Below are 21,897 nucleotides of genomic sequence, written 5' to 3'. Positions count from 1 at the left end.
AGAATTAGAGGCTAAAACAACCGCCACGAACGGGTGGATATTATTTTAAGGATGACCATGTTCCCACCCCACAGCCAGTGTAATTCACCCGTTTGCTTGACAATACCACAAAGAAAGGAAAGACCAAACATTTACTTTAGCTGTCACATCCAGAGAGGAGCCAGTTAACGCTGGGAACTGCATGTACTTTTTCATTGTCGAGGCAATATGAAAATAGACTTAACGCATATGTAAACTATGAATGCCTAGGTGAAGGCCTCCGGTGGTACATTATCAAATGAAGCATTTTCATGAACAAATTAGTATTTTATTTAGAAAAGTATCTTTATTAGGCAGAATAGTATAAATAAACATAAAAAAACAGAACTTTTGCTAACATATGAAAAAAAAAAAAATCTTAGACTTTAAGTTTGCAAACATTTTTAGGTTTGCTTTGGGCTTGGAACAATATATTCTGCTGTCCATAAACATTTGCACACAGAATTGTCAAATTAATTATACTTAAATACAAAGTTTCTTAGTGAGAAACCAATCCACTTAAGCTTTAAACAGGAACCCTGTGCCTGGGACAAAAGCGCATGTATAACAGACCGAAAAGTCAATGCCCTTTGTCCAAAACCTCTTGAAGAATGGAATAAAGGCAATTATACACAATGTACAAAACTGTACAACAGACAGAACATTTTACAAACATTCTATCATTATTGAAAATAAATAAATACACTTAGTGCATTAAAAACAAAATTAAATTAGAGCGTACCAAACTCAGTTTGGTTCTGCACATCGCTTCTCAAAGACAGTCCAGCTGCCTTGATTTTTGTTGAATGTTTGTATACGTTTTGTTCAAGAAAATTTAAAATATCATCTGAAAGGAAGCTCCAAACATCCAACAGTGAAATTCATCGATCAGTAAAGCATCAGTACATATTCTTGATGAGACAGGAAGTACTTATCCAACAGTTTGTCACAATTCAAATTTCCTTGACGTCGAGGTTTCTTCAATCAATCAAGCTTTCAGTGATCTGAGAGAAACCTTCCCAAAGTCTGTAGCTATCATTTTAACATTGTGTTAGAAACATTTCATGGTATTTGGACGGTTTTGTTTTTACAATCAATCAATGTGATGATGAAAATGTTCATGTAAAATTTCTTAAACTAGCGATGCACTGATATGTCGTCTTAAGGCTGTTCCTTTTTTTGCATACTCACTGATAACAATGTCACTACGGGCAAAGCCGCAAATGTGATATAATGTGAACAAGAAGTTCGTATTGAGTAGATTTAATTTCGAACTTAATTTGACCACTTAGTTCGTATGATTCCTCTGTGTTCCTCTGTTGTGGAGGTCGCAGCGGACTACTGTGATTTGGCGTACTTCACTGGGACTGTCCAGCATCACTCCACCGCTGCAATTCGCTGCATGGTCGTGGGTATTTGAGCATTTTTCCAATGGGTACCAACATTGGACTGATACCTATTGCCAGTATTGGTACGATTGAGAAATCTTTATGTGCTCTTAAAAAAAAAAATCAAAAGTCAGTGATCAAAAACAAGTGCTCAGTGGTTCATAATCACTTTGAAAAAGTTTGCAAGGTTGCAAAATGTGCACATGTTCAGTAGCAAAATCTATGCAAGTCAATCGCTTATCTTAAAAATACCAAAATATGTCCCTTCAGCTTCAGGGTCCAGCAGCCATGCATTGGATACGTTGACAAAAATACCGTCGGCCTTAGTCAACTGGACACCTCTGCCCTGCTCCACACAGTACATGTTGTACTCCGCAATGTTCCACTGCAGCGTGCCGCCACTTTTTGCAAGGACAATGGGCTTGATCACAGATTGCGTGTGCTTCTCATGGCAAATGTATTGAAACAGCTGTACGTTGCTGACGTCCACTTTGTCCGAGTCGTGTACCTTAGTATATCGAAAGCAGGTCTTGGCATAGACGTAGTAATAGCCAGGTTCATCCACTAAAATTCGCCCATCACGGTATTTCATCTTCTTCAAATTTTCCCCATGAAAATCGTCCCAGGGGATCATGGTTAAATCATTTCGATCTTCTGAAAAAGCACCAATAACATGGTCAGAATAAACATTGATGATATTAATATGGATATATATTACGTCAAGATCAGGTTACCAACAATTTGTTTGTTTTTATCACAAGTCTAACATTTCAGGAAACGTTTCCGACAACCATGTCATGTGATTCTGAAATAAACAGCTTATGCTTACTGGTTGAAAACTGTGTGGGTGTCTTTATAGGAAGGTGAGCTGATGGAATGCGTGTGTCCTTTTTTTGTCGACATCTTTCCTTCCTCTCCTTTTGAAAAGTTTTCATCGGATCGCCTATTAATGTTTCACTGTGCATTTCCTGAGAAAGAAAAAACAAACACATTAATGACTCGCTGAATCCATCATTCACAGTGCAGCTTCTTATAAATCATGCAGACTCCAAAAAGAAACCAAATATATATGTACAGACTAAAGGCCCATTCACACCAAGCAGGATAACTACAATGATAAAGATATAGTTACAAAAATCTTTCTATACATAAAAGAAAAGCAGTCCACACCACAACTATCACGATAATGGGATGGAAAAATGATATCTTTGGAATCACTATCGGAATGTTTTTTTTCCGACACATTGACAGCAAATCAGAATCCACCCGACTTTAAAGAGCTCGAGCATTTAATGCGGCAGACGACAGAACTGCAACACCTGCTTATAATAAACAGAACGATATTGTACGTTGATGTGGACACAGCGTTATAATTATCGTTCTTGATGAGAACGGGACTCAAGCATTAGATATTTGATGTTTATTGTAGATATTTAATGTAGAGTTATGAGGAGCACAATTCTGGACCAATGATTTTTCACATTGGCTATACAGTATCTACAGTACCTAGCACAATACAGCAGAAATAGAAACCAGGCAAGTTTGTTGGAAGTGGTGTAAAGGTATTTTTTTGTATTTATGTTTTTTTGACCAGCTCATTTTATTCTTGTTCATTCAAAGAAGAAATACGATACACTTTGTTTTGACCACATGTGTCCTCATGGTCACATTTCCCTTTTTCACACAAGCAGCAAAATTCTGAATAATAGTTACATTGCTTCATTCTCGAACTGAATCTCAGGACTCATGACCTGCATTTGAAAAGCAAAACGCGTCAAACATTACATGACGAAAACTCACTTCATAACGTCATAGGTGTTTAAAATAAATTCCATTTGGGGTCTGAAGTGGCTTCTTATCACAGATAGAGGCAGACAGTATATTATTTTGAAGTATTCTATATATAATGAATGGCATGTCGATTAGAATTCTAGGCTACAAGATACAGTTTTCAAAAGTCTTGTGAACAAATATTCAGTATGGGTTTTATGGCCTTATATCGTTGACTTAACGTAATTTTATCAAAACTACAAACTTTTGCATACATGCTGCACACATATTATTGTAGCAGTGTTTGTGCTGAACACAGACTTTAGCCATGAAAATGTTATAAGTAACAGAAATAAGCATAAATGTCAGAGCATGTCAGAACACCTCCAGGGCCCAGAAAACACCTCAGACCCCAGAGGGTTAAGTTTCTCAACCGGTGGGTCCTGAGTCATCACTACGACACACTCCTTACGGCATTGGTCCTGCCTTTTGTTCACACAGGGTGCATTTCGGGACTGATCCCGGCAATGTTACTAGGTCCCCATCCCGGGATCGATCCTGGGACGTGTTTGTGTTCACACAGAAGGTACTCAAGCAATTCTATGACAGTTTTCTGGGATCACTGCTTTGTGTGAAAAGGGGCTTAACTTTACTGTCCTGTCAGACGATAGTCTGTGCAAATGCGGAGGACCATGCAGGAGCATATATATTTTTATATATCTTTTCACTATATACAAAAATAATCATTAGCCTGTAACTGGCATGTTGTGTATTAGCTAGGAAGGATTTGCATGCAGGTATGATGTTTATTCTATTCATCAGGATCAGTGTCCATAGGTTTCATTAACAGTTCATGTTAGCATTATGTATTTACTTTGGTAACTGAACCCAAAATACCACTTTATTTTCACTTTGTGTTATTTTCTATATTTTTGATGACTCTGGTGACCATACCAACTCACTAACTTTATTCTATTAACAAAATAGACCTCACCTTATACTGTTTATTCATGTGTTAGTGATATTCTTACAATCAATGTGTGTTGAGTAAAGTGGAATGGTACTTGTGTGTGTCAACCATGTTTGAGAAATAAATAGTTGGTTCAATAGTTGGTTCATCATTCAAATGGTTCAAAGAAGAAACAATTTTAACATAAAAAAAAAAACAAGTGTTCATATACAGTATGGTTGCCGTGCATGATAGGTTACACCACGGAAATCTAATCAAAGGACACTACCAACATAACAGGCAATAAAGGGGTTTCCCCTCTGCAGTTTCACAGCTCAGGTATGACTGAAATGTCCTCTATGCCTCAAGCAACTTTTGAAAAAACAAACAAAAAAACAAAAATAACTGAAAGAATAAAAGGTCTGTTGCGGTATTCAAGTTGCAAGGTGTCTTTAAAATGAAGCCAACAATCTAGCAATTCAGGAAAACACTGAATTGAACTTCAACTGTGTGACATACCACAAGTTTCATACCACAAAGAGATTTGTATAAGTGGTAGTAGATTAAGGCTTAAGTAAAAGCTATCCTTATGAAATATAAACTAAATATCTAAATGTTATAATATTAGGCTTTTAGTCCTAGACTAGCATCAAATAACAAACTAACATAATAATTAGGTCTTTCAAGTGCAGAGTTCTGGTTTTTGTTCGATGCTCTGACCTTCTTAAGAACTTTGGTACACCGCAAACAAAGTAGGCCAGTACAAACACGCTCTCAAACTAAATAGCATTTGAGCTGCATTAAAAAAAGCCAAGATATAACATATATTTAAACACTTAAGTTGTCCCAGGGTAATGATAAAACTAGTAAACTTCTCATGACCTGGCAAAGCAAGCCACCCTGAAAAAGAAAAGTTCCACGGACTTTGGCTTGACCTTTTCACAAGCGACTACACCATCCTGGTTTAGGAAATGTTTTACAGCAACCATGGCATTCTCCGGTGTGTTGATCCTTGTCTTTAAACAAACAAATTTTGTGAAAATACCAACGCATAACCTATGTTTAACAATGGAACACTGGTACTATTAATGCAAGAATCCCATTCTATAAATCCAATAAACACTAATTCAGGTCATAGTTTTGGAATGTCTTTGTGCTAATAGGAGGAAATGCCATGCTTTGGGCACATGAAATGTCTATAATGCTAAGAATGAATAAATTAGCCTAAAGGAGTTTTTAGTTGACAGGGTCCACGCCAGAGTGCACAAAGTGAGTGGGCATGTCGAGTCTGGGGGATTGGGTGGCTCATTTGTCTGTTCCCCCTCGGGGATAAAAAAATAACTGCACCTGTTTCTGAGAATTGATTTATCTAAATAGAGTATACTACATAGATGAAGCAATATTCAGAAACAGGTGCAACGAATAAAGCTTGTAAATAAAATAATTTTACATATACCATTTTTATAACATACAGTTTAATATATGCATGGGGTATATGTCAACTGAAGGCATGCTGTCTGAGTTTCCAATGTTGACAGCTCCATAAAATAGCCCACTGGAAGTGCTGTAGTTTTGCTTTACTATACTAAAAATATGACAAGTACAATTCACAAATAACTTCAGTTTCTGAACAAATACAGCAGTAATGGATGTCATAAATACACAAGCCTGATTTGTGTTTTAATTGTCAGAATCTATCTACATGACCAATGCTTGATGCTTAGCTTACCTAATAATTTATAAATATTTCAATAAAGAAATATTTCAATATTACATTAACTGTATATATAGCCTACAGTTTATTCATATGCAATGTAAGTTTATTTCAAATAAATGAGGAAAATAATCCAAGGAGCTCTAAAAGAATTTTAGAATAGCTATCTGAAGCTAAAGGAGGCATCCGTAACCGAAAGCACACCGCCGGCACTCCTGTATTGACGGTTCTGTTGCTAGACCATTTAAAAACGTTAAATAAAGATTGTGATGTGTGAGGGCCAAGTATGGTAACCCATACTCAGAATTTGTCCTCTGCATAACCAATCCAAGTTAGTGCACACACACCCGGAGCAGTGGGCAGCCATTCACTGCGGCGCCCGGGGAGCAAAAGGTGCCTTGCTCAAGGGCACTTCAATAGTTTCCTGGTGGTATTGAGATTCGAACCTGCGGCCTTCGGGTTACAAGTCTAGTTCTCTAACCATTAACTCTCAACCCATGGCGCCGACGCTGTTAGTAGACCATCACACCCCACCCCATCGCCTAATATGAGTGTCAACTATGTCAAGTATCGATAGTATGTCAAGTAAGACGATATCCGTCCTTCGGATGAGACGTTAAACTGAGGTTCTGACTCTCTGTGGTCATTCTCGTAAAGAGTAGGGGAGTAACCCCTAGAGTAGGGGTCCTGGACACATTCCACCCATTGGCCCTTGTCAATCATAGCCTCCTTATAATTCCCATTAATTGAATTAGCTCTATCACTCTCTCTCCTCTCCACCTATAGCTGGTGTGTGGTGAGCGCACTGGCGCCAATGTACCGTGGCTGCCGTCGCATCATCCAAGTGGATGCTGCACACTGGTAGTGGTTGAGGAGAGATTCCCTGATACAATCGTAAAGTGCTTTGGGTGTACAGTAGTACATATGAGAGCGCTATATAAATGCCTTTTTCATTCATTCATTCATTCATTCATTCATTCATTCGTTCATCATTGAACAATAACTATCAATTCAAAACCTGAAAAAAAAAGCATATAAAAAGGTCTAAAGACTAAGGGACATGGTGAGATTTAAGGTGTAATCATTGTATTCCTTTCAAAAGATTCCAAAACCCAAACTGTGTTGTGTAACATGAGAAAAACAATGTTTCTGCAAACTGATGCGGTTTCTGAGTCTGAGCCAAAGCACACAAACTTGAGAAAAACAGACTCATCTTTTGAAGTTTATTAGCTCACCTCATTAGGACTCTGCTGGGCTGAGGCAAGGTCGACCTGTAAAAAAACAAACAAACACAGTTCAGTTACACAACTGCATCCAGCTGGATTGCTATTAACTAACAGGTACCACTGCACACTGCATGATTTTAATGAACTTACAGGAAAGCAGCATTATTTTCATATAGAGACATTTTCTGTGCTTGACATTCCTGAAGTACAAAAGTGTTTAAAGATATACTTTATCCAATTCAGTGTGAACTAATACAAAGTACAAACTAATGGCTGCACGATTAATCGCAATTAACCTAAAATCGTGTTTAAACCGATTTGGTTTTTATTGCGATTATGAAATCGAAAAAGCTGTGATTATTTTGTATGCGCAGCTTGTCAGTGACGTACGGCTCTGTGATCAGTAGTAAATGCTGCTCCATCTGAAAGCACTGCGAGTTTGAGTCTCTTATGACGTGCATTTAAAAATGCAACACGCGTTTATTTTCAAAAACGACTTTCCAAAACTCCTGTCCAACAAAAGACAACATTTAATTAAGTTTTTTACTCCAAACTCACTTCATAACGACAGTTGAGCATCCTTCTGTGAGATGGCGTGACTTCTTACACAGAATAAGGCACACAACATATTTCATAATATTCTATACTGAGCCTGGTTTCTCCCAAGGTTTTTTTCTCCATTCTGCCACATTCAGGAGGTTTTTTTTCGCCTTTTTCCACCTTTGTTGCCATTGGCTTTTGGCTTGCTTAGTTGGGGACATTAAATTTAACATTTCATTTAATTTTCAACAATAATGTTGATCTGCCTGCATTGACACCATTATATGAGAACTGAACTGAGCTGGACAAGACATCATTGTTTTCTCCAGAGCGGCTATATAAATTAACTAAATTAATAACTTTTTTACAACAAAAATGAAACATCACAGAACTTAAGCTGGACTGTGACACTATTTTCTTCTGGAAACAAACATTATTTAGCATTATTAGCATTATTTTCCTGTTATCTCTGTAAAGCTGCTTCGAAACAATAAAAAAGCGTACATTTTACAATGTAAAAAGCGCTATATAAATAAATGTGACTTGACTATACAGTGATAAAGGCTATGCCATTGTCAATGATGCAAAGTGGTATAAATATACAGTAAGTTGAATCTACAGCAAAGCGTGGGAGAGTGACCCAACTCTCAAAACGTGGATTACGCCTGTGATGTGAGATGACTCGAAGCCCCTTAATAAATAGGCCTATAACTAACTCTGAGAGCACAGTTGAATGACTTGAATTGAAATATTGAAATATGAAATATGGGACGACTCCTATCCATGGTCATGGTGCCGCTGGCCTAACCAGGACATCTGCAACTTAAACTATCCAGACTGAACTCTACTCGTCCCCAACAGCTGCTGAAAGAGGTTTTGAATCAACGATTAATCAGTTTTGACTGTGCTAAGTTCTGTGCTTCTACAATGTGAACTTCAAGAAAGATGTACTAGTTCTGTTTGAAGTTAAAGCGGAACACAAAGTTACACGCATTATTATTGTTGTTAATTTTCTGACCACGAATGACACATTTTCAGCTTTTAAGGTGTGTGCGGGGTTTAAAGTCTTAATTTCTTGACTGCCGTTTGCAAATATTTGACATTTTTAAAGTTTCTACCTGTTCAGGTAGTAACATTTTTGTTTTACAGTACATGTTTGGATCCGTTTCCCTGTTGTATTGTTCTCCTAGCAGGAGAATTCGTTCATTTTTATAATTTTATTTAGTTGTTGTTACGTTTTAAGGAGGTAACTTGTACACCTAGGTTTTCAAGACAATAGAATTCGATCACATTCTTTTGGCAGTGAAGGATTTGAGAGGGTTTTTGAGAGCTTTTGGGCCGGAAATCGTCAACCTGATCTAGCAACACTGGATAAGCAGCAGGCTTACATAGAATCTGCACCCGCATAAAACTGCAAAAAGTTCCAGACTGCTGCAAAATTGGAAGGTCTGCCATTTATACAATTCTACTAGTGTAAATTCTCTGGTGCTTTCGCTTATTGCATTTTTCGGAACCCTTTTTTATTGTAATGTTATGTGCTTTGCGACATGAGGTAATTTAATGCCATCTTTCTTTGGAGACTCTGCTGTGTGTGTGCGTCCATGTGTTTTGAAGAAGGTGTGGTTTCATCAAGTAAAAGCGCTCTGAAGGGAGGATGGGATCTCATGCTTTTAAATGTGATACCTTATTTGCATTTGAGCCTAATGAAAAAGGAAGAACGCTGAAGTATTTTCTTCCTCAAGGATCCTCAAGCACAAACATGTTTTTCTACCATTTTTTACATTCTCCACATTCCTGAAAGTGAAATAGACCATTCTCATAGATCTTGCGCTATATGATCAACAGGTAATACAGTAAAACTAGAGCGTAAAGAATGCATCTTAAACTATAAAGGGTGCAGGTGCTCAATCAGGAAGTAATATGATACACCGCAAAATTCTTGACAAAACAAAATCCGAAATTGTGTGTGACTGCAAGTAACAACAGTTTGTAATGCAGTGTGTGATGTTATTCCTCTCCTTTGATAAACTGAACTGCATTTGAAATTCATGGACTATAAAATGAATGACAAGCATTTCATAATCATATATGGTTGAGGATTGTCCCTGCATCGATTTCTGAGGACAACATGAACCATGCGCCAAACACAACTGACATTCAACTTTTTCCTTTCCTTGCATCTGTTGCTTTGGCCCTCCACCAGCGCATGCACAAGAAGCTTCCGACATACACCGCTGTGTTTGTGCCAAAGCCTCACGAAACAAGATGTCAGAATATCCTCCACAGCTTTCACACTACAGGAGAGAGATCTGGGTATGACAACATGTGATAGCTGTTTCTCAGCATCCCATTCGTAGCAGCTCTGCCAAACATTTAAATAGACCACCAGATGAGCAAATGAAGTCAGGGGGAAAGTGCATACATGACTAGCGAACACCCCCCTAAAAGTGGGAAAAGTGCTTTGTAGCAACTACACTGCCAGTCTAAAGTGCCGACGCTTTGAATTCCAGGAAATTATGATCCTTAAAAGCATTTCAGAATGCAGTTCTTAAAGTCGGTTGAGTAAATGTTTGTCCAGGGTAAGCAGAGCTGAAATCTAGATAAAGAAGAACCTTTTATTTGTTCTACATGTTTCGGTCACTATAATTCCCATTCTTCCATTTGTGTTATTTTATAGAAATGTTATAAACTTTAAAAAAAAATCTAATATAAATATATTGTCCTATAGAAGAATGTGCAGACATGTCCAGCTTTTGGCTGGCACTGCATGTCTTTGTACCACTTGTGGGAGACTCTCAACAATATTTGGTCAATGTCGGTTTTCTCCAGATTTATGGAAAATGCGAAAAAAGGAAACCAGTGCTGGACCAACAACACATTCATGAAGATCAACATTGCTTAAAACCAAAATTTTCTGCGTCAGCAATTGGATTAGACTGCAATAGTTTTCCCCAGAACAAAACCTTTTGTAGAGTACAAAATTAAACTATTTAAACCTTTACTAACCAGCAAATTGAATGACAATAACGTTTGCGAGTGAATTCGGAGAGAGAATAAATATACTATAAATAAAACACCTAATCTCACATTAAGATCAATAGGCCTATCTTTTTTAGATGCTATTAGTAGCAATAATGTCTCTAATGAAAAAAAAAAATGAAAAAAAAAAACACAAACACTTGAAAAGTAATGTTTCGTGTCGCGTGCAATGACAGACATTCAAATCCCTAAGAAATGGGCTATAAGCTACTTTTTTTATATATATATATATATAAACCAACATGGATCACTGAAAATGAATTATATAAAACAACATTTTGATAATAGCTTTTTTATTTTTTATTATTAAATGTCAAAAAAACTACGCTGGAGAGACAGAGATGATGACAATTCGGAGACCCTTTAAAGGTGGGACTCAATTGGACGGACCAAATTCATACTTTTTTTTTATTTCTTATGTCAAACACTTTTACTTCCAACAATTGTGCAGCGTGTAAAACACAGAAGCAATGGTTTTAAAAGTTACGTTCAAAACCCACAAAAAGCACTGAGTGGGCACAATACGCTTCTGCGAGCGCGCGCTTCTTCTGATGTTCAAACGCGCTTGAACAGAAGAGGCGCGTTTCACACACACACACACACACACACACACACATTGATCCGTCCTGCAACACTTGAAATTCAGATTTCAAAAAAAGTTAAACGGAACTTGGTCTCAAAACTGCCGAAACGCATGTCAAACCTTATGATTAATGCATTAAAATTCAAGTCCAGTTAAACTGTTGTATTGAAAGACTTTAAGAAGTAGAGAGTCATTGAGTTCTTACCTCTCGGAGATAACCGGTTAAGTGCAACAAAATCGCCACACTCGACGCGACCTGCAGCAGTCCCATGACAGCGAGCGTGCAGAATATGAGCGCTCTGTGCGTGGAGCCCGTCTGAGGAGCGCGCGCCGGAGCCTCTTCCATATCTATATGATTCCGCAGGTACGCGCGATAATCATTAGCTGCCATGAGCGCTCGTTCGCGGAACAAATCCTCTCTCAGTGGGAGGACTCGACAAATGATCAACGATTCATATAAACATGGGGGTGGGCAATGCAGTTTGCTTCGGAGGCAGCCAATCAGATAATAGACACAGATGATCTCGCTTTCAGGCGTCTTTTGTTTTTTCTCTTTCTCTTCTTTTTTTTTTTTTTTTGCGTGAGTTCAGTCAAGAGCAGGTTGACGGAGTATGCTGTCACATTTTATATCTTAGCCTACTACATGAAGTCTGCACTATCTTTGAGAGACTAGTCATGCATGCCCTTACTTCCTCTTTATAAATGTTCTGAATAAATCAATGCATTTGTGGTTATTAATTGTCCTTCTCGCACACAAAATAGGCCTACCATACAAACCATAACGAGATTAAAACCGATAGCTTCTTAAAAGCAGTAAGATTAACATAACAAGTGATTAATAATAAACCACTTGTACTTTAAACCCACTGTATAATGGCTCTGTGTTTTTTTTTTATAATTGCCATTACTTCCTGGAGTGATGTAATATTGTTGGCTCTTGTCTGTTGTAATACTGAGAGACCACACAAAGCTGTGTCTGTGTCAAAAAACAAAAATAACTAGTCTACCCAGACAGCATTCTTTTGGATATCATGCCTAGTGATACTTTAGTATAGATACTATAGACAGCAGCTTTTGGGCATACTGTATAGTGAGCTGCCTACCTAGATAACCATTTTGGGTATCATATACTGTATAGTGAGCTGCCAAAAGACAACAACGTTTTGGCATCACATCTATTGAGCTGCCTATGTAAACACCAGTTTTGGACATCATAGTAAGCTGTCTAGGTATCATGCTGAGTGAGCGGTTTACCAGTGCAACAGTATTGGGCATCATCCCTAGTGAGCTGCCTACCTACACAAAATGTCCAGTTTTTATAAAGAACGCTTCTTTGTTTATGTGAACGTTAAAGGAACGTTCCATTCTATCATTTTAAAAATGTTATGAAAACGTCATTTCTGAATTTTTTCTGAATGTTCCAAACATCCAATTTTGTTATGTTTTTAAGTCCCCCTGTGGGGAAAATCAAGTGTTTAATGTTGTTTATATGTCTATGTGGTGTTTTTAATATGCTTTAAGACAAACCATGTGCAAATTCATAAGTCAACACCATTGCTGAGTATTTTCTTCTTAAAACTGCAGTGAACCAAAGAAAGTCTCAAAAACGCGGTTTGAAATCGCTGGTGTTTCTGACATCACAAACTACCTTGTAACCAATCAGGTCAACGAGTGTATCTCTGAGCTGGTGTGAGTGAGTGGAGGTGGGGCTAATTTGCATATTCATAGAACCGCATATAACAAATGAGGCAAGAGTTACATTCAAGCTATTTTAAGGCATGAAGAAATTTGTTTTCAAGGGAAAAACGTTTAAATATGTCATTTTGGTGATCAAAGATGAGTTTTAAGAGATAAAATTGTTGACTAGGGGAACTCTAAGAAAGTTTTTTCTTGAATTATGTAAACGTTAGAGGAACATTACATTTTATCATATATAAAATTAATTTACAGTCCAAAAACAGGCTTTCCAAATAACACCCACTATTCAGATCAGCAACCATGATATTCTTGAAGAAAATCAATGAGTCACTGAGTGTTTATCTGAACTTATAAACACTGAAATTCCTCTCGTTATTGCCAAGCTAGAGCGATGTAAAAAAGAACAGAGCTTTGTAAACGAATGTGCCTTTTGATGCTCAAGCGCTTACAAATCCCACCAGAGAAACCTGTTTTAAAGCAAGTATTTTAGACAGCTGCAGAGAAAATGCGAATTTGAGAATTGATGAACAGAGTTCATGTGCTTGGCTTTCCCCCATTCATCCAGCCTCCGGCACTGAAAGCTTGCAATGCTTCACCATTATATCAGCTTTTTTTTACAGAACCACAATCATTACTCTGGTTGCAAAAAGCACCACAATGGAGTTTGTGTGACTTCTGCGTAACTCGTGTCTGTTCGCAGTGTTTTGGCAATGCTCATTCCTGCGGATGACGATCGGGTCACCTGCATTCCCCTTCTGAAATTAGGGCAAGGCAAGACAAGCTGAAGCACACTCCATAACCTTATGAACTTGGCTGCCCTCTCAGGGACCGCTATCCCGCAGCACGCCACGTTCGCTGGAGAGTCATTAATATACCGTGAGAACCCTTGTTTTGCCGTGGGTTTCTCGTGCCTTCAGCTATTTTCCACAGAATGCAGGCGCTGTGGCAGGAAGGTTTGGGTGGTATTTATACCCTTTTGTTTTGCCATGTGAGCTGTTCTTGCCCAAGCCAGAAGGTAGTTGAATACGCCGAACCCAGCACTCCATCAGAATATGACAGACGGCCAAAACCAGGCAGTGTTGAGAGCAAAGCAGCCGAAACCACTGGCAGGCACTTTCCTCAGTGCTGAGCAGGCCCCGCGAGCTTATTATTAGCTCTCCTGTAAGCGTGGTACTGTACACACAGGATGAGCAAGAGCACCAAGCCAGAATCCTTCCCATGTTTTGCAGACTGTGGAGTCACTGTGAGGAGGTTTTTTTCAGGCTGCAGACTCCATGCGGCTATGTTAAAGTGTCTCAGGCCGACTGCTTTTTTAGTTTTTTTGCATAAACTTCACAATATTTCAGCACTCAAGGAGAGGCAGGAAGTTCGATTTGAAATATTAGCGTCACCGCAGAGCCTCGCTCAAGGGAGTTTGAATCCCATGGAAATGTTCAATGTCCTTTTAGCCTGTACGATTACATATTCATAGCTTTTATGGTGCTTAAAGGAGTAGTTCACTTTAAAATTAAAATGACCCCATGATTTACTCCTAGGCGTATATGACTTTCTTCTTTCAGACGGATACAATCGGAGTTATATTAATGAACACCCTGACGCTTCCGAGCTTTATGGATTGCAACCATCAGTTTTAAGCTCAAAAAAGTGCATCCATCTATCATAAAAGTGCTCCACACAGCTCTGGGGGGTTAATAAAGGCCTTCTGAAGCAAAACAATGAGTTTGTGTAAGAAAAATATTCATATTTAAAACTTTATAAAGTAAAATAACTAGCTTCTGGCTAAACAAACATACAGATTTGACTTAAGCCTAAAGCGCAACTTATGTGAGTTATGCGACGTACTGCTGATATTTACGCTACGCCATGATGCACTACGCTACTTCCCACGTCACAAGTTGCGATTTAGACGTAAGTAGACTGCGTATGTTCGTTTGGCCGGAAGCTAGAAATTTACATTGTAACGTGTTAAATATGAATATTTTTCTTACACAAACTCATCGCTTTGCTTCAGAAGGCCTTTATTAACCCCTGGAGCAGTGTGGAGCACTTTTATCATGGATGGATGCACTTTTTTGAGCTTCAAACTAATAGCTGCAATCCACTGCCATTACAAATCTTGGAAGCATCAGGGTATTCATTAATTTAACTCTGATTATATTCGTCTGTAAGAAGAATATCATACACCTAGGAAGGCTTGAGGGTGAGTAAATCATGGGGTAATTTTCATTTTTAAGTAAACTACTCCTTTAACAACAGAGAATCAGCACTGCGGACATTGCTCGTATTAATCTGTGATCAGTGTCATACGCACAGAATTAAAAAGCCGCCTCGTTCCAGACTGCAGAAATAAGACATGAAAGAGTGCAGTGCTGTCCTTTCCCTTCTCCGCCACATCCTGTGTGGTAAGTCATCCCAGAGCACACAAAGAACACCCGCCTCTTCCTTCTTTCTCCTTCCTCACTCTCTTTTATACACCATAACACAAGAGGTCTTGAGAAGGGCACTTGAGCTCTACTCTATGTCTGCTGGTCTTTGCATTTTATCTAACAAAGATTATTGAATAACAACACAGTAACGGATAAGTTGGCACACCCATTAACCTTCTCATGCATAGGGCACACAAACTTGGCAGGAGCTCCAAAAGAAATTCCATGCTCCATTCTGACTGGCTGGCTTTGTGCAGGATTTACAGGTTTGTAACAGTCAGGGAGTACAAATCAGATGTCGAAATCAAAGTCTCAAAGACAAAGTTTATGGAATTGATACTCTAAATAAATTAGCTTGGAGATTGGTCCCCTTACATGTCGGTCAGACGGCCACTTCCTGTCTAAGTGGGCTGTTCTTGGCCTACTAAAGTGCAAAGTGGACTAGACATTTTGTTGGTAATAAAAAAAAATGTGGCTACTTGAAGTCAAGGGGGAATGTGGTTTTGACCAAGCACTGATTTGAAAACATCACTTGCGAAATAAATGTGCCAAAAATATTCAGTCTTAATGCATATATTCAGTTTCAGTTTATGAGTGGTTTCAGTAGTCGGAATACAAAGCATCAATGGTTTTCTGGACAAAGACTGGTGTCATGCCAGAGAAATCATCACACTAGTCTAAGCTCAGTCTAGGGATTATAATGTCTAATTGCTTCTAGTATTTCTAAGAACTGTTATGAAACTTGTGCCAGCCAGCATGCGCAGTGATCAGGTTTACCATTCTGGATGGCGGAAATAGCCAGCATAGCTTCTTATTTTGATATGCGATCTATTGTTATGGTTTGTAGAAGGCAGCTCATAAGAATACTTGGCTTTAATATAGTACAAGAGCTTTCAAAGATCTGGTCAAAGATCAAAGATCACAGTCCACTTTATGTTGTTCAGTGAGCATTGGCAACACAATTTTTGAAAATATATGGACCATATAACAAACCGCTGGAAGAAATGTTTTGAATGAAATTAAACTTGATCATATCAGATATCACATTCTTGCCCTGTTCCAAAACCTACTGAGCTGCCAACAGAGGCAGCATTTTAAAGGGTAACTAAACCCCTGGTCAGAGCCTGACTCCACCCACTGGCAATATTTGAAAAATGCTGGAAAAGTGGGCAGAGCCCAGTGGAGAGGGGGCGTGCATCTGTGACGTATCTCTCTGCAGGCAAGGGCGTGGTTAGCTGGTACCCTCTGACGTCAGAGGGTACCACAACTTCCAATGGGAAAATTCAACTGCAGTAGCCACTGTTCAACCTGAAGAGGGCAGCACTCAGACGTTTTTACACCATATTTTGTCAAATTAAAACACTTTAAACACAAATGTAAAAAAAACGACTTGAATCAATGAACAGCACTAATAAAACCCCATTCTTACAGATCATTAACTAAAAAAAGTTGGTTTAGGGTTTAGTTACCCTTTAAGGCATCATACGATGTTAAAGCTCAAAGTATGCTTTCCCCTGTTGATGTTTTGCTACGGTTCGCAGAGAGTCCATATGACATCATTTTCTGTCATCAACACAGTCCGCTGATGTTTGCGCACATGGTCAAATGATGCAGCCCATTTTATTTTGTCTACACGAACAGTGCATGTGCGAGTGATTGAGCAATAGAGGAAAAAAGAAAAGCACACTAGATATTACAATAAGCAATATTTTTGTATTGCACACAAATCTGTCACTTGTGAGGTTTCAAGAGGCAGCTGCCTATGTAGGCAGCACAATAGGTTTTAGAAAAGCGCTAATATAAATTCAGGTGGTGCTTGCTGTATCACCATAGCCCCTTTCACACAGAGATTCCGGAAAATACACGGATATTGTGTCCCGGGATTTGATTTTGGTTCATTCACACTATCAGTGATTTTCCAGAATCTGTGAGTGCGTTCACACACATCCCGTAAAGATCCCGTGAAGACACGTGACGTCAGGATGTGATAACTCCTGTCATATGTCAGTTCTGTTGATAACTCCTCTTCGTCATTTCCACACTAAGATGAGTCGATACTCCCCAGTAGCGCCACTGGGTTTGCTGAGTGGCTCGTTCCCCTTATGCTGCAGCATAGGTTGTAGAAAGGCCCGTGCGATGGCACTTGCGTCATCACTACGACACACCCCTTATACGGCATTGGTCCTGGCTTTTGTTCACACAGGGCGCGTTCCGGGACTGATCCGGGCAATGTTACTAGGTCCCCATCCCGGCATCGATCCCGGCATCAATCCCCAAACATGTTTGTGTTCACACATAAGGCACTCTAGCAATTTTACGGCAATTTCCCGGGATCAACGCGCTGTGTGAAAGGGGCTCATGGGGCGATGATTTTAAGATGAACAGTGCGGAATAGGGCCGTGGTAGACCAGTACAGCTAACCGTCAGTTAGAGGCTGCCCAGTCTCTTATTATCCCAAGATAAATTGCAACTGGCTCCTCAGTGAGTGCACAGCCGCATCCAAACTCCTCTCAAAACCGACACATGCAGCATGTCACCAGTTTAGCACTGCCTCACTGCCTTTTCCTGCACTCCCCACAAACAGCTTCCTGCTTGTTTTTCCGTTAGTTAAGGCCTAATTCAAGTAGCCACAGCGCTGCCCATTTAAGCCGCTGACAGTTTTTCCCTGCCCGCGTCTCTAGAGCTTACCAGCTGGCAAAGAATTCCTGCCCTACTGACCAAGGTATTACCACTGTGAAGATGGTACAACTTGCGGCTGCCACATAATGCATAATTGGTTATTTACTCACATTTTTGGAGACATGATTCATACACAGTGATTAAGAACGACTCCCCATTTATCTGAAATTCCCCCCAATCTAATCCGTACCATTACCATGTCAATATGGAGGTACTTGCCCTTTGGTATTACCACGACTGGGATGACTACAGGAAAATTGATGTCATGATAGACGACTGTTTTTCATTTTATGATATGTATGAGTCAGGAATGACTTCGTCAGGAGACAGGAAGCATCAATATCAAAGGACTGATATTATGATATGTCAGACTGATGTAAGTCCGGTGTCTAAGACAAGGTTTGCTTTCTCACCCACATGTGATTAATGTGTTTTCAGTCACTTGAATAAAAACATGTTCAACCATGGGAAACACTGAGTCCTCTCCACAGCAGCAAAGGGTCACTTTCTCATGTAAAGCCCCAGTAAACACTGATATTTTGAAATGACTCAGCTGCTCATGAGTGAATGAGGGGTCTTGAAGACCTCTTGAAGCTGACGCTCTCCCACCGTGGGACGATTCCATGGTAAACAGGGCCAACATTGCTAGCTCAGGGCTGTGGGAGAGCCCTGTACCACCCACCCGAGAGTTCTATTTCAGCCCACAAACACAACTGAAACCACTGCCATGTGCGTCGTCTTGTTGTCTGAGACGTCCTGGTTACGGCCACTTGATACTCCTTGCTGTGAGGTAAAACAATGGGCTGTGGTCACGAATGGAAATGAATTGCTAATAGATTCAGAGAGATTGGCACAGAGTGTTAGCTTGCAGCCGTCCTGCAGAGTCGCTGACTCCTGCCCACTCCTTTCATGAAAGGTGCTGGGTGACAACCATATTGTGATGGTCAAATGTCATCTGGTTCGTGTTCTGAAAGGCTGAAACAAATCGGGTGGTTGTTGGAATCTCTTCAAGACATTGCTATCTATCTCTCCCACCAACCTTTAACTAATATGAAAGATGCCACTGCACTGACCTGACCTTATTGACCGGGTTTTTTTGTGGCAGCTATTGTATTTATGTCGAAATGAAATGTAGTGTGCCATGAGAAATAACTTTTATGACTGTTTATACCCTTTATGAATGGAGGAAATGAATCTGAGAGACTTTCTACACCCAGCTGTCATCAGAATTTCGGCAATAAATTACGGCAGCTTGACCGTCGCATTAGACTGTGTGCTAATTATTGCGTGTCAGCGCATAGCCAAATGTGATTTGTCAAAATCCACTAAGAAAACATACATCTGGTGCTGCTAGTGATGCAAACTGAACACGTTCCAACTGTGTGTGGTTAAGCAAAGTTTTATTTTGAACAAAACATTCATTAAGTCTTTTATTGGGGAGACAAAATAGAAAGCATTAAGAATGAGGTAGGTGGAGATTATTTACCATATGTCATAAATTTCTGAGTCGCTTCTCCTCCACAAAGGATTCACCCAGCAACATAGCCGTTGTGTTCGGGTTGGGAAGGAAGTGATATCATAGCCTGAATCATGGCAGACCCAAAGGGGGGATTCCAGTCAAGACTAAGCCTCTGATGTCAGACCACACCAGTTGGGACGTGAGGCCAACCTAATAAAGTCAATGGGTCTCTGCTTGGGTTGGCTGAGCACTGCAGAGAGCCACCTAGTGTAATGGTGCGAGGGCTGGGTGTGGATGACAGCACCGAGGGCTTTCATCAGTGTTTTAATGGCCGATTCATTGAATCTACTCTATTGTAAGACTTGCTGCCATTTTGCATTCTTTTGCCAGCATGTCATTACAAAGCCTGAAATTACTGTGAACCTCATCTCTGTCTAACAAACACCAAATCTGTTGTTTCAGCTCCGGAGGATAGCACATTTTTCCAGCTTTAGTTACAGTAAGGAGTGGCGGTACTGGGTGAAAAACAATACTTTTGACAGCTTTTGCTTACAGGAATATTATCTAATTTCTTTCTTATTCCTCTGGAGGTCAGCTCATAATGTTAGAAAATTGTTTTCTAGTTTTTCCCAGACATTTTCTTCTCCCCCTCACTGACCCTAAGAATTAAACGGTCAGTTTTTTTTTCGTTTTTTCTGCTACTATGCAAACGTTATATTTCAGTCTTCACATGCGGATTGGAATACAACTCACTTGCAAGCTGTGCAAGCTTTTCACATATTTTACTCTTAATGCTAGGTTTTAGAAATATTAACATCTATCCTACTACTAGCTTGATGTATTATATCGCTGTGACAGAATGAGCAGTTTCTGAACACCTAAAAGGTGTCATTAAGTGTTTAGATGCACTTTAAAAGTTCAATTTCAGTCAGACTAAAATGCTTATGTCAGACAGAAATTGTCCTAGTCTAATTTTTGCACAGTTGGAATAACAGAGCTAACATAAGTGACTAACATGCGGCAATTGTACGGTGGCCGAGAGAGCTCAACGTGCTGCAAAAACACAAGCAAATAGAAAAAACCCCAGAAAATTTAGAAAACATCTTCCTCAGTTTGACAACACAGGTGCTTGCAAATACTCTCAATGCAAATAAAAACTGAAACACGCTGCAAATAATCACAACGCAACCAAATACAGAAACGCTGCAAAAAGCACAGACATGTTTTAAGGGGACCCAACAAGTGACAAACCTGGCTGGGACTGCTTATTGTTCAATGTCTACTCGTCAGTGTTGTTGATGTGGATGTTGAGTTTTTTAACATCCTGATCGTATGGACGTTGTGAGTATTTGCAGGGTGTTTCTGTATTTGGTTGCGTTGTAAGTTATTTTCAGCGCGTTTCTGTATTTGGTTGCATTGTGAGTATTTGTAGCGAGTTTCTGAATTTGGTTGCGTTGTGAGTATTTGAAGCGCGTTTCTGTATTTGGTTGTATTGTGAGTATTTGCAGTGAGTTTCTGAATTTGGTTGAGTTGTGAGTATTTACAGCGCGTTTCTGTATTTGGTTGCATTGTGAGTATTTGTAGCGAGTTTCTGAATTTGGTTGCGTTGTGAGTATTTGAAGCGCGTTTCTGTATTTGGTTGTATTGTGAGTATTTGCAGTGAGTTTCTGAATTTGGTTGAGTTGTGAGTATTTACAGCGCGTTTCTGTATTTGGTTGCATTGTGAGTATTTGTAGCGAGTTTCTGAATTTGGTTGAGTTGTGAGTATTTGCAGGGTGTTTCTGTATTTGGTTGCATTGTGAGTATTTGCAGTGAGTTTCTGAATTTGGTTGAGTTGTGAGTATTTGCAGGGTGTTTCTGTATTTGGTTGCATTGTGAGTATTTGCAGTGAGTTTCTGAATTTGCTTGAGTTGTGAGTATTTGCAGGGTGTTTCTGTATTTGGTTGCGTTGTGAGTATTTGCAGCGCGTTTCTGTATTTGGTTGGATTGTGAGTATTTGCAGTGAGTTTCTGAATTTGGTTGCGTTGTGAGTATTTGCAGCGCGTTTCTGTATTTGGTTGCGTTGTGAGTATTTGCAGTGTTTCTTAATTTGGTTGAGTTGAGTATTTGCAGCGAGTTTCTGAATTTGGTTGAGTTGTGAGTATTTGCAGCACATTTCTATATTTGGTTGTGTTGTGAGTATTTGCAGCGCATTTCTGTATTTGGTTGAGTTGTATTTGCAGTGTTTTTGAATTTGTTTGAGTTGTGAGTATTTGCAGTGTTTCTGAATTTGTTTGAGTTGAGTATTTGCAGCACATTTCTGTATTTGGTTGTGAGTATTTGCAGTGTTTCTGAATTTGGTTGCGTTGTGAGTATTTGCAGTGTTTCTGAAGTTGGTTGCGTTGTGAGTATTTGCAGCGCATTTCTGT

The 21,897-nt window shown here is 39.3% G+C and overlaps 1 protein-coding gene across 1 annotated transcript; it reads right to left on the bottom strand.

Moving 5' to 3' along the window:
* Positions 1–303: 303 nt before the first annotated feature.
* On the bottom strand, positions 304–11,673 carry tnfsf11 (TNF superfamily member 11). The gene is made up of 4 exons (XM_082175158.1): positions 11,433–11,673; positions 7,075–7,110; positions 2,236–2,374; positions 304–2,060 (listed from the first exon to the last, which is right to left on the bottom strand). Exons 1-4 carry the CDS (start codon positions 11,616–11,618, stop codon positions 1,636–1,638), a joined length of 786 nt encoding a protein of 261 aa, XP_082031284.1. The 5' UTR covers positions 11,619–11,673; the 3' UTR covers positions 304–1,635.
* Positions 11,674–21,897: the final 10,224 nt, after the last annotated feature.

The sequence above is a fragment of the Leuciscus leuciscus genome (genome assembly GCF_965113295.1).
Source record: "Leuciscus leuciscus genome assembly, chromosome: 7".
In the NCBI taxonomy this organism is placed as follows: Eukaryota; Metazoa; Chordata; class Actinopteri; order Cypriniformes; family Leuciscidae; genus Leuciscus; species Leuciscus leuciscus.
The sequence above is the reverse complement of the archived record's forward strand: the minus strand, read 5'-3'. Positions and strand labels throughout refer to the sequence as shown.

Coding starts and splice junctions, on each gene's coding strand:
- tnfsf11 (XM_082175158.1), bottom strand. CDS start 11,618: ATGGCAGCTAATGATTATCGCGCGTACCTGCGGAATCATATAGATATG. Junction 2,375..7,074: donor CCCAGCAGAGTCCTAATGAG/GTGAGCTAATAA, acceptor TTTCTTTCTCAG/GAAATGCACAGTGAAACATT. Junction 2,061..2,235: donor ACCCACACAGTTTTCAACCA/GTAAGCATAAGC, acceptor GTGCTTTTTCAG/AAGATCGAAATGATTTAACC.